This window comes from Indicator indicator, chromosome 20 (genome assembly GCF_027791375.1).
Source record: "Indicator indicator isolate 239-I01 chromosome 20, UM_Iind_1.1, whole genome shotgun sequence".
Classification (NCBI taxonomy): Eukaryota; Metazoa; Chordata; class Aves; order Piciformes; family Indicatoridae; genus Indicator; species Indicator indicator.
Genome location: NC_072029.1, coordinates 978,217 through 990,428, shown reverse-complemented (window position 1 = coordinate 990,428; position 12,212 = coordinate 978,217). Strand labels below are relative to the sequence as shown.

General features: G+C 59.1%; 1 protein-coding gene across 1 annotated transcript in view; it reads left to right on the top strand.

The window, feature by feature from the left end:
* Positions 1 to 12,212, top strand: part of LOC128973591 (zinc finger protein 418-like) — a 39,074-nt gene that overhangs the window by 13,874 nt on the left and 12,988 nt on the right. Inside the window, exon 7 of the mRNA XM_054389933.1 lies at positions 9,209 to 9,541. Within this exon, the coding sequence (XP_054245908.1) occupies positions 9,209 to 9,541 (333 nt within the window). The remainder of the gene's footprint in view (positions 1 to 9,208; positions 9,542 to 12,212) is intronic.

Below are 12,212 nucleotides of genomic sequence, written 5' to 3'. Positions count from 1 at the left end.
TGCCATCCACACCATGTAGACACCGGGCTGGCAGAGCCCCAACAGGGTCATCAGCCACGTCCTCACTGCCTGTGGGTGCTGCCTGTGTCCTTGGCATTTACGTGGGGTCAGTGCAGGCTGGAGTGCTGCAGGGGCCCAGCAATGGCCACAGTATCACCAGACCAGGGTGAGGGAGGGAAAGGGAAGGTTTGGGACACGACACTGAAAGATTCCAACCATCACCCATGCTATGCTGTGCTGAATGTGGCCTTTTTAATGCCTGTTGCAAACCTCTGGGCATCACATGGTGATAGCAGCTGGTGGCAACTGGCACCCCCTGAATCCTTGCGGCCAGAAGCCACAGTACGCAGCATGGGGACACCCCAGCAACCACTCCATGTCCCCCACCGGCAAACAAAACCACACCACTCAAACACCCAGACAGGGGCAGCTCCACCACAGCTCCTGTTGGCTGTTGAAGCCACCCCTTGGGAGCAGAAGGCTTTTGAAGCAGGTTCGTGCCACCACCGTTGTCATGCCTCAATGGGTGCCATTCAGAGCACAGTGGCTTCACAGTGCTCCCTGCCGGGCCGCTCATATGCAGACCCACTGCAAACCCCACGGCACAATTCAGCTGGTCTTGCTGCTGGAGGTGCTGGCCAGGCCGGCCTGGTGACAACCCTGCTGGGCACCGGTCGCTGTCACCAGCACAAGAGGTCTGGCTCTGCACTGGCTGCCCCTCTCACTCCTTGGCAGCGCTGTCCCCACTGAGAGCTTTCACTGTGCTGGCTGTCACCACATGTACCACATCCTCCAGCTCGTAGAAGGCCTGGAAGAGGTCCGGTGAGGTGGCTCGGAACTCCAGGTAGCGCCGCAGCGTCGCCAGGCTGCCCCACACCTCCCTCTCTGAGGGGCAGGGCTGCACCGCTGGCTCTCCTGTGTCCTTGCCCTCTGCCACGCCCTCAGCCCCCTCCCCGGGCTCCCCATCGCGCTCCAGCTCCTGGTCCATCGGCCCGTGGTGCTCCTGGCTGAGCAGGCTGGCTGCTGGGGCCTCGGGGCCGGCGTTGAGGCTGAAGCCAGCAGCACGGAAGCAGTTGGTGATGAGCGACGGGCGCACATCGCCCCATGCTTGTGCCAGCATGTGCAGGACATCCAGGAGGGTTGGCTGCCCAGTGCCACGCTCTGCCAGCTGCCACCTCAGCAACCGGCGCCGGTAGTGGCCCTTGAGATCGCTTGTGATGCCACGGTCCATGGGCTGAGCCAGGGCTGTGGCTGGTGGGACAAAGACCATCCTGACGTTGGAGAGCTGGAGGTAGGGGTGGGCCTCGTTCTTGGTCAGAAGGAGGAGCACGCTCCTGCCCTGGCGCTGCATCCCCTCATTGAAGTCCTGAAGCCACTCAGTGAAGAGCGGGGCGGTCACATCGGCGAGGCTGCTGGCGTGGTAGCTCCAGGGCATCTGCTCCAGGTTGATTCCACGCAGACAGCGGGGCTGGGAGCTCTCCCCCACCACCCACAGCGGGATCTTTTCTGAGCCGCTGGCGTTGGCGCAGAGCAGAAGTGTCAGCTGGTCACTGGCGCTCTCAGCTTTGCTGGGGGAGCTGGCCAGGAGCAGGATGCCTGTCTGCCCACAGGCGTAGATCTCAGAGGGGGCATAACTGCGGAGGAGGCTGGGCAGCACCGTGCCTGCCCACTGCTCGGCTGTGGGCTGCTCTGCGTCCCCCCTCTCCGATGGTGGCTTCTTGAAGGCGAGGCTGTGGTGCGTCTCGAAGCGAGCCAGCCAGCTGCTGCTGGGGTCCAGGCTGGGCCGGCCCAGAGCCTCGGCAAGGTGTTTGGCCTTGAGCTGGAGAACCGAGCCGGTGATGGGCAGGTCGGCGGCGCGGGCACCCTGCACCCAGTGCAGCAGGGCAGCCTCCAGGGCTGTGTCCTTCCCCTCCCGCTTGCGTTTGCGCTCCGGGTCCCCATTGCGGTGCCACTCGCTCAGGATCCGCTCCTTGTTCTTGATGATGCGGCAGATCTGGGGCTGTGACACCCCGAAGCGCTTGGCCAGCTCGCTCTGCGACACCTTGGGGCCCTCCAGCATCTCCAGCACCCGCACTTTCTCTGTCAGGGACAACTCCTTCCGCTCCTTCCGCGGCGCTGCCGTACCCCCCTCAGCCGTGCTCGCGGAGCGGCCAGTACACGGGGATGGGCGGCACATGGGGCTGCCCCCGGTCCCCGGCCTCACCGGCTCGCCGAAGCCTCTCCCACACCGGCCACAGGCGTAGCTGCGCTCCGCGCCCTGTGCCAAACGGTGCCGCACCAGGTCCGGCTTCTGCCCGACCCCGCGGCCGCACTCAGTGCACTCGAGCAGTGGCTCTGCCGGCCGGCAGCGGCGGCTCTCGAAGGCGGTGGACGCGGTGCTTAAGCCACTGTTACCGGCACCGGAATTTGGCTCCGGCTCGATGACAGCGCAGTAGCTGCAGCCCTGTTCCTGCAGCGGGACGAGGATGTCGCCGGGGCCGCTGTGGCAGGACGGGGGGGAGCCACGCGGTGGGGACACCCCCTCCTCGCTCTTCACCTCCTTCCCCAGCCAGTCCCCTGCAGAGACAGGAAGGTGTCGCGGCGCAGCCCCTTCACCGGGAACCCCGCAGGACCAAGCCCACCAGTTTAGCAGTGTTTGGCCCATCCCCCTGCCCCCATCCCTGGACCCATCCGGTGCTCCGTGTCCCATCCCACTCACCCTGGGAAAGGCCAGTGGGTGCTGCACGTGGCCGGGGGCTCCGGTGCTCCCTGTAGCGCCCCGCCGCTGCCACCTCCTCCCCTCGCTCCACCTCGGCCAGGATGTCGGGTTTGGTGACGGCGTAACCTATCACGGAGACAAGAGGAGGGCCAGTCGGTGATGACACCGGTGATGCCGCCACAGTCGCTGATCGCAGCAAGCCAGCCTTAGCAGCCTCCGCGGTGGCGAGTAAAGGCAGCCGGTGTGATCCCACCGTGACCTCTCTGCTGCCCCGCCACCATCTATGCTGGTGTCCCCACCACTGTGCCCGTGGCCTCACTCGCGGCTAGGCCGTGACCGGCAGGGGGGACCGGGCAGGACCCGGGTGCCTCACCCAGGGCGACGGGGCCCTCGCTGTCCTCCTTCATGGCACCGGCACCGACCCACTCCTCGGGGAGACGCGGTGGTTGCTAAAGGCGAGGTCCGCCCTGCGGGAGGGACGGCAGGGACTCAGTGATGCGCCGCACTGGGATGACGGCGCACGGCTGGCGGGAAGGGGAACGGGGCGTCGCCGGTGCCTGTGTGGGGCTGCCTGTGAAGCAGGGGGAACCGCTGCCGCCGCGCCCCGGTGGGCTCCGGTGCCAGTGGCGTAGCTGGGCCGGGTCCTGGCCCCTCCGTGCGGTGATGTCCGGTCGGGCTCGGTAAGGTCTGTTCGGGCTCGGTACAACCCCAGCACGACCACGACCCCTACCCCCGCCCCGCGCGGCCCCGCTACTGCCAGCGGGAGCGCGCGCGCGCGTTACGCCCCGCCCCCCCCGCTCTACCCACCTATTGGTTAGCCGCTCAGTGGGCGCCAATTGGATTGGCCGTTCCACTCCCCAATTAGTGTGGGGCCGGTGACTGCGGCGGTGGTAGAGGTCGGCGTTATTCATCCAGGGCCTAGCGCGGTCCTCCCGCCGCCAGGTGTCGCTGCACCGCCGCCCGCTGCCGCGGCCACTCCCAGCGTGCCCCGCGCTCTCGGCATGGCCGCTCTGCTCTGCCGCTGCTGAGAAGGCGCCGGGCCCGCGCCGCCGCCGCCCGTTCCGTCCCGCCGCCGTTACCGCCGCCGCTGCCGCCTCTCGCCGCGCCCTGCTGGGCCATGGCCGACTGGGCCCCCGCTCAGGTAAGCGCTGCCACCCCCTCGTCTCCTTCCACCTCTGGCCGCCGCCCCCGGCCTGGCGCCGTCTCCCGTTCCCCCGGCGGCAGCTGGGCCTGAGGGCTCTCGGCGCCGGTGCGGGCCCAGCCCGGCCCCTACGGTGACCCCTTCACCCCGCGGCCGCCCAGACGCTCTTCGCTGGGGCGGTGGAGCCCACGAGCCTGTCTGTGTCCCCGCAGGAGCTGGAGTGGGACATGGAATCCCAGGAGCTGGCCCTGGAGCAGCCCCTGGCAACCCCTGAGCAAAGCCCCACTGGGGAGGCCGAGCTGCCAACCGCCGAGATCTCCCTGACGCTGGTCACCGAGATCCAGGCTGTGGACAGGAAGGTGAACATCCAGTCTGCCCAGCTGATGAACCTGGAGGGGAGGATGAGGATGGCAGAATCTAAGCTGATTGGCTGCGAGAAGACTGCGGTGGAGTTTGGGAATCAGCTGGAGAGCAAGTGGACAGCACTGGGCACCCTGATCCAGGAGTACGGGCAGCTCCAGCGGCGCCTGGAGAATATGGAGAACCTCCTCAAGAACAGGAACTTCTGGATCCTGCGGCTGCCCCCAGGGGTGAAGGGGGAAGTCCCCAAGGTAACCATTCTCTGCTCCTTTGCTTTGCCTTCCTCTGTGCTCACAGCCCTGCTGCAGGGCAGCTGCAGTGCTGAGCAGGACGCAGCTTCCCTGCAGCAGTGTCTTCAGAGCTGATTGAGCAGCACATCACAGGTTGCTTTGTGTATGTCACACACTGCTGGTTACACACCAAAACAAGCTCTGTGAGGTCCAACTCCTTTGTGTGGCTTGAGCTGGTTTTGAGTCAGGCAGAACTGCATGGATCAGCCCAGTGGGTTTGGTGCCATCCCTAGTTCAGAGGCAACTTGCAGCAGAATCGTGTCTAAAATGAAGTGGGAAAAGAGTCTTGTATTCGGTGCTGCACAAAAGACATTGCCTGCAGCTCTCTCCAGCTCCCTGAAAGGTTGGAGTGAAGTGGTGGTCAGTCTCTTCTTCCAAGTACCAGGTGATAGAATGAGAGGAAATGGCCTGAAATCATGCCAAGGGAGGTTTAGGTTGGACATGAGGAAAAATTTCTTTCCTAAAAGCATGGTCAGGTATTGGAACAGGCTGCCCAGGGAGGTGGTAGAGTCACCATCTCTGGAGGTGTTCAAGAAACCTTGGGACGTGGCACCTGGGTATATGGGTTGATGGCCATGGTAGTGTTGGGTTGATGCTCTCAGAGGTCTTTTCTGAACAAAACCACAATATGATTCTATGAGGAAGGTGAACAGGGAAGGAAAGCCCCATTGTGTTCCTCATGGGCTGGGGTGAAGCTGCTCGAGCCAGGTGTGTGGGACAGGCTGGGTGTTGCTGCGTGGGACTGTCCTGCATGATGCTAGAGGAGTTTGAATGAGGAAAGATCCCTGGCTGCTTCCTTCAAAAAACAAAATACCTGAGCCTAGGATGCTTCTCCTTGCAGGTCCCCGTGGCCTTCAACGACGCTTCTTTCAACTTCTCCGAGGAGGAGTGGAAGAGCCTGAACGAGTGGCAGAAGGAGCTGTACAGACACATCATGAAAGGCAACTACGAGGCTGTCATCTCCATGGGTAAAGCTGAGCTGGAGTTTGCTCCCAAGAGCCTTCTGACGTGCCAGGTTCCCCTGGGGCCTGGTGGATGGAAGCACTGCTGTTGCCTGGCAGGGTTGGGGAGGGGGGGGTAGCGCCTGGGAGTGCCCTTGTTGCAGCTTTCACCAGCTGTTAGCTGGGTCCTTGCTGGTGTGGGGTAGCGGTGGATGGATGTGCTGAGTGCCGCTGCGGGCACCGCCTCTCCCTGATGCTTCCTGTGGGTGGTAGGAGCCGAGCGAGTGCCTGGGTCCTGAGAAGGAGGAGGAGGGGAAGCTTGAGGACCATCGAGGAAAGGAAAGGTGGGGAAAGGGAAGTTTTTTTTGTCACACACACAAACCATAAAAGGTCCACAGATCCAGTGAGGGGGCTGTGCCAGCCCACTTGCCACACAGGGCAGCAGAGGTGTGCCCTGCCTCTGAGGTTCCTTCCAGCTCTTTCTGGGGGGTTTCAGACCCCCAGCTGCAGAGTTTTCGGTAAAGGAGGAGAGAGGCTTTGTCAGCTCCTCAGGGCTCTGCCTGGCCTTCCAGGGATCATCTCTTGCACAAGCTTCTGTGAAATCTGCTCCTGACGAGTTGGCCAAGGCAGGTTCCTCTTTCCCCTCCAGTGGCTGAGGGCAGCATGTTCATGCTTAAACAAACAAGTTCTGCTCATTCTTCCCACTCCTGGCTGTGGGGAGTCCCCCAGGGGACACACTGCCATTGTGAGCACCTCCTGTGTCCTGAGGAGTGACCTGGTCTTGGCTGCACGGCCACAGGCAATGAGTGGAAGCACAGATGTGGTTCCTGCTAGGCTGGCATCACCTCCCCAGCTGCTGAAGCTGCTGGTCTGCCCAGTTCTGGGAGATTCAAGCCTTTTGGGCTTTTTTTTGTCTTCCCTTTTTTCCTTTATTTTTTTTTGAACAGAGTTGTTCTTCAGTCCCTGTGTGCCAGGGATAAAGGTGAAGGTTAAACACTGTTCTCCCATTCTCCTCTTTAAACACTTGTGTCCTGCTCTAGAGGTGCAGGAAGGGGACAGTCCCTCTGGTGAGGGGGATCTGTGGATCTGAGCCTGGAGCTTAGAAAAATGTATCTGTGCTTCATCTGAAGGTTTCCTTTGAGTGAGGAGCTGTAGGGGCTTGGCCCTCGTTTTAAGGCAGCTGGATCCAGCAGCGGTGGGAATGAACACCCAGAGACTCACACTTGTTTGGAAAGGAAGTTTTGCTCTCTCCACCCTGAGGAGAGGTTGTGATTGTCCCCTTTCCCCCACCCAAATCCGCAAGCAGCCGGTGACTCGGGCGAGTCGGATGGAGCGGTCCTGGCTGGAGGGAACCGCATGGGGAGGGCACTTCCCCTGCTGCCGCTGGCTGACAGCTCTGGTGCGGTCCCCGAGCTGAAGTCCTCATTGTAATGGATCCGCGGAGCTTAGCAGAGAGGAGAAGAAAGGAAGCCTGGAGGTAAGCACAGATGCATTTTCTTATTCTCCTCCTCACGCTGCAGGCTGGGAGGTGCTCCTCACCTGAGCAGAGTGTGCTCCTGCAGTCCGCTCATGTCCCCAGGGCCCAGACCAGGTGAGCACTGCAGATGTGAGAGCATCTTCTTAAGCCTCTCTTTCCATTACCTGGCATCCCCAGCAGCGAAGGAAGGTTGGTGGGCCAAGGTCTGAGAGCCTCTGTCTCTTTCTGGCAAGGACAAAGCCGATGTTCTGATCATCTTTTTGCTGTGCAGATGCTGCCATTTCGAAGCCTGACCTCCTGACAAGGATTGAGCAAGGAGAGGATCCCAATGTGGAGGATCCAGATGACTCCGAGGGAGGAGAAAGCCCCACAGACCCCAGCACTGGTGGGCACTGGGATTCATAGATTCATAGAATGGGTGGGAAGGGACCTCAAAGATCATCCACTTCCCACACCCCTGGCATTGGCAGGGACACCTCCCACCAGCTGAGGTTGCTCAAGGCCTCATCCAACCTGGCCTTGAACACCTCGAGGCAGGGGACATCCACAACCTCCCTGGTCACCACCCTCACTGGGAAGAATTTTCTCCTAATCTCCAGTCTAAATCTCCCCTCCTCAAGCTTCAATCCATTGCCCTTTGTCCTATCACTACAAGCCTTTGTCAAAAGGCTGCTCTAAGGTCTCTCTGGAGCCTTCTCTCCTCCAGGCTGAACAGCTCCAACTCTCAGCCTGTCCTCGTAGGGGAGGTGGGGAGCAGAGATATGGCTGCACCCTTCCACTTGCCTCTGCTGCTGAGTTTTACCTTCTCTGTCTTTGGGCACAGGACTGACTTTGCTGTCCTGTTTGTCTCATACTTGATGTGACTACCACTCTTGCAATCATCTGTAGAGCAGCTGTTCCTGTGAGTGTGACCTTCTGTCCTTCTTCCCCTTGCGCACAGAGTTTTCCTTTCCTGGTCCTGATGACAGCTCATGGTGTAAATATGAGGAGACTCCACTGGAAAGCCACGAGGGCTCTGACGAAGAGGAGGTCATGGAGGTCCCTACTACATGTGAGTTAGAAGACAGGTTGCAGGTTTGGTTAGGCTTGAAGTGGAGATGAGCAGGTTACTTTGAGTTACTGCCATTCAAACCACATGAAATCCTTCAGATCCAGGCCCTGTACAAGTCTGGAAGGAAAAGAGGTTTTATTCCCTTTCCTTGTATTTCTTTTCTGCCTTTATCCTAAACCAGATGTTCTCAAAGACCTGTTCTGCTTCACCTCTTGCTGAGGAGCCCACTGCTGTCTTTGTCTAGCTGTACAGAGACTTCTCAGCGTTGTGCTGTCTGAGCTTTGTCGTGGCATGGATCAGCACTAATGTGGCCAGCAGGACCACAGGGATTAAGTTTAGGTTGGACATGTGGAAGAATTTCTTCCCCTTGAGGATTGTCAAGGCCTGGCCCAGGCTGCCCAGGGCAGTGGTGGAGTCCCCATCCCTGTGGGGGTTTCAAAGCCATGGAGATGTGGTGCTGAGGGCCATGGTTTAGCAGTGATCTGGCAGTGTTGGGTTAAGGGTTGGACTCAATTCCAACCCTTCCAACCTCAGTGATTCTCTTCCGTCACCAGTGATTCTGTAATTCCAAGTTAAAACGCTTTGGCTTTGTTTCTGTTCCAGTGTGGCTCAGGTAGCTCTAACGTAGGACTTGGAAGCCCATAGTGTCAGGTTCTGTCCTGAGGGGGCAAAGCAGAGGCCAGCTCTGCCCTGAGGGATATGTGGGCTAAATAAAGAGGTGGTTCTTGTCCAAAAGAAATCACATGAATGTCTGTGCTCTGCCAGATCCACAACAATGCGATGAGGAAGGTTCTGAAAGCCTTAAGCTTCCCAGCTCCTTGTCAGGAAAATGGGAAGAAGTCTTCTCCAGCCCAGAGGAAGAGGTAAAGCCAAGTGGCAAGAACCAGAGCGGATCCAGCTCACAGCAGAAGACCTCAGCAGGCAACGGGCTGAGGCGCTCCTCTCGTCGTGGGAGAGACTTGGCCAAGAAGGACCTTCCCGAGGAAGTGGCCACAGTGGAGGGTCCCTACATCTGCTGTGATTGTGGGCAGAGCTTCCTGGAGAAGGAGGAATTTGCCAGCCACCAGAAAGCGCACTCCAGCGAGGAAGCCTGCACTTCCCTGGAGCACGGAGAAAGTTTCCGACCCAAATCCAAGACTCCCAAAGGCCAAGGGTCCACCCGTTCCAAACCCTCCAAGCGCCCTGATGGGGAGAAGAGCTCTGAATTCAAGTATGGCTTTGTCAGGCACCAGGTGAACAACATGGTGGAGAGACCCTACACCTGTTCCCAGTGCAAGGAGAGCTTCAGCCTGGAGGTCAGCCTCATCCTACACCAGAAGCTGCACACGGGGAAGGGCGATGGGCCACTGACCTGCACCTACTGCGGGAAGGACTTCCGAGACCTCTCCAAGGCCATCCGGCACCAGCGCATCCACACCGGGGAGAGGCCCTACCAGTGCACTGAGTGCGGCAAGAGCTTCATCCGGCGTGACCACCTGCTCAAGCACTGGAGGGTGCACACCGGGGAGACCCCCTACCAGTGTCCCGTCTGCGGCAAGCACTTCCGCTACAAGGAGTCCCTCAACTGCCACCAGAAGATTCACTCTCGCAACTCCCGGCCAACGGAGGAGTCACAGCTCAACCTGGAGTCTGCCACCCAGACTGGCAGCTACTGCGTCAAAAAAGAAACTCCTCAGTAGCACTCAGGAGGAGGTGGTGGTGGTGGTGGTGGTGGTGGTGGTGGTGGTGGGGGACACGAGGTGGTGGTTACCACCACGTGCAAGCAGGATGGGAGGTGAACTCGTCTCGCAGCTAATCTGCGTTGGTCATGCTGCAAAGCCTGCTGTGGCCAAGCATCCAAGGAATTCCTCAACAGAAACCCAACAGACATTGCTCAAGGCACCTCTTGGACCCCACCAAGGGCTTGTGCTGGGACCTGCAGAGTGGTGGAGGCCTCACTGGCCTCTACATGGGTTTGGATTTTTTGCCCGTAGAGAAGAAGCCTGAGTGGTTCTCTGGGCTCTGTGTTTAGCAGGTGTTTCCCCACCTGGTCTTTGTGCATATTGGGGAGTGACCAGCTCTTACTTGCTTTTTATCCACTCATTGGGAGGGAAGGAAGGTGCCATTGCCAGACCTTTCCTGCCACCATGCCTCGGACGGCAGCACCATGCTGCGAGCCCGGGGCTGGGATGGAGGGAAGAGAAGTGAAGCAGAGACATGGGTAGGAATATGATGAAGGCAAAAAAAAAACCCACAAGAAAGTGACAAAGAGCAAGGTGAGAAAAAGTAGGCGCAGGAGGAAAGGACAGGAGGGAGAAGGGGTTGAGGACATTGGAGGAGTCAGGAAGGGCACTATGTGGGAGTGACTCATCTGAGGAGGACACATCTGTGTTCTGTGGATGTTCCTGGTCCCCTGTGGCCTATCAAACAGACCCCTGTGGCTTGAAGGTGGTTTTGTTGTTTTTAACTGGGTTTGGTCTCACACTCAGGTAAGTCAGAGATGAGTGACAGCAACTTCTCCTAACCCCTGTAAAGAGCTGTTTGGTTTTTAGTTAAGCTAGAAGTAGTATGTTATTATTATTATTATTATTAATTATTATGATGATGATACTACAAGGAAAACATGTGGCACTATATTTCACAGTGGATCCAGAAACACTTCAAACGTACCAGAGAACTGCCCTGCCCCCTCCAGGCCTCTGGCTGTAAATAAGGGTTGGGCGTTCTCGGTGCTGCTTGGTGTCGTCCCCACCGTGGCTGTTCTCCGTGGTTGTCTCCTCCCCCCCACTCTATGTCGTCGGCTCTGCTGCTTCGTGGTGGTGTTTTGTAAGAACTTTTTGTAAAGTCTGCTAATACAAAAGTTGTTTCCATCCCCAAGCTTGTCTTTGGATGAGTGATCCCTGGCTCCCTGCTCGCTGTGACACCCGCACTGCCCCGCCTGCACCTGCCACCGGCCTACTAGTTAATGGCTTTTACCAGGTTAACGTCACAACTGGTCAACCACATGAACCAAGTCTAGCATCCAGTGGAGCCAGGGCTGATAAAATTGGGCTGCTTGGTGCAGCTTTGGGGCTTCTGTGTTTGGTGTCCAGCAAATGAAGCTGCTCTAGGGATGCTGCAGTCAGTGTCCAACAAAAGAAGCTGGTCGTGGGCCACCATGGTTGGTGTCCGGCAGAGGAAGCTGCTCTGGGGCCACTGTGGTTGGTGTCTGGCAAAGGAGGTTGCTCTGGGGCCACCATGGTTGGTGTCCAGCAAAGGAAGCTGCTCTGGGGCTGCCATGGTTGGTGTCTGGCAAAGGATGTTGCTGTGGGGCCACCATGGTTGGTGTCTGGCAAAGGAGGCTGCTCTGGGGCTGCCATGGTTGGTGTCCAGTAAAGGAAGCTGCTCTGGGACCACTGTGGTTGGTGTCCGGCAAAGGAGGCTGCTCTGGGGCCACTGTGGTTGGTGTCTGGCAAAGGAGGCTGCTCTGGGGCCGCCATGGTTGGTGTCTGGCAAAGGAGGCTGCTCTGGGGCCGCCATGGTTGGTGTCCAGCAAAGGAGGCTGCTCTGGGGCCACCATGGTTGGTGTCCGGCAAAGGAGGCTGCTCTGGGACCACTATGGTTGGTGTCTGGCAAAGGAAGCTGCTGTGGGGCCACCATGGTTGGTGTCTGGCAAAGGAGGCTGCTCTGGGGCCACCATGATTGGTGTCTGGCAAAGGAGGCTGCTCTGGGGCCACCATGATTGGTGTCTGGCAAAGGAAGCTGCTGTGGGGCCACCATGGTTGGTGTCTGGCAAAGGAGGCTGCTCTGGGGCCACCATGATTGGTGTCTGGCAAAGGAGGCTGCTCTGGGGCTGCCATGGTTGGTGTCCAGCAAGGTGAGGCTGCTCTGGGGCTGCCATGGTTGGTGTCAGGCAAAGGAGGCTGCTCTGGGGCCGCCATGGTTGGTGTCCAGCAAAGGAGGCTGCTCTGGGGCCGCCATGGTTGGTGTCCAGCAAAGGAGGCTGCTCTGGGGCCGCCATGGTTGGTGTCCAGCAAAGGAGGCTGCTCTGGGGCCGCCATGGTTGGTGTCCAGCAAAGGAGGCTGCTCTGGGGCCACCATGGTTGGTGTCCAGCAGGTGAGGCTGCTGTAGGGATGCTGCAGTTTTTGTCTGGCTATTGGGGTTTGTGTATTTAAGCTTTTTCTCTGCCATGGCTCAATGCCTTTTGGTTTGAAATGACTGTTCAGCGTGGCAGCTTTCATGAGAGGCTGTGCAGTGATTGAGGAGTCACCAGCCTCAGCTCTGGCTGAGCTGGG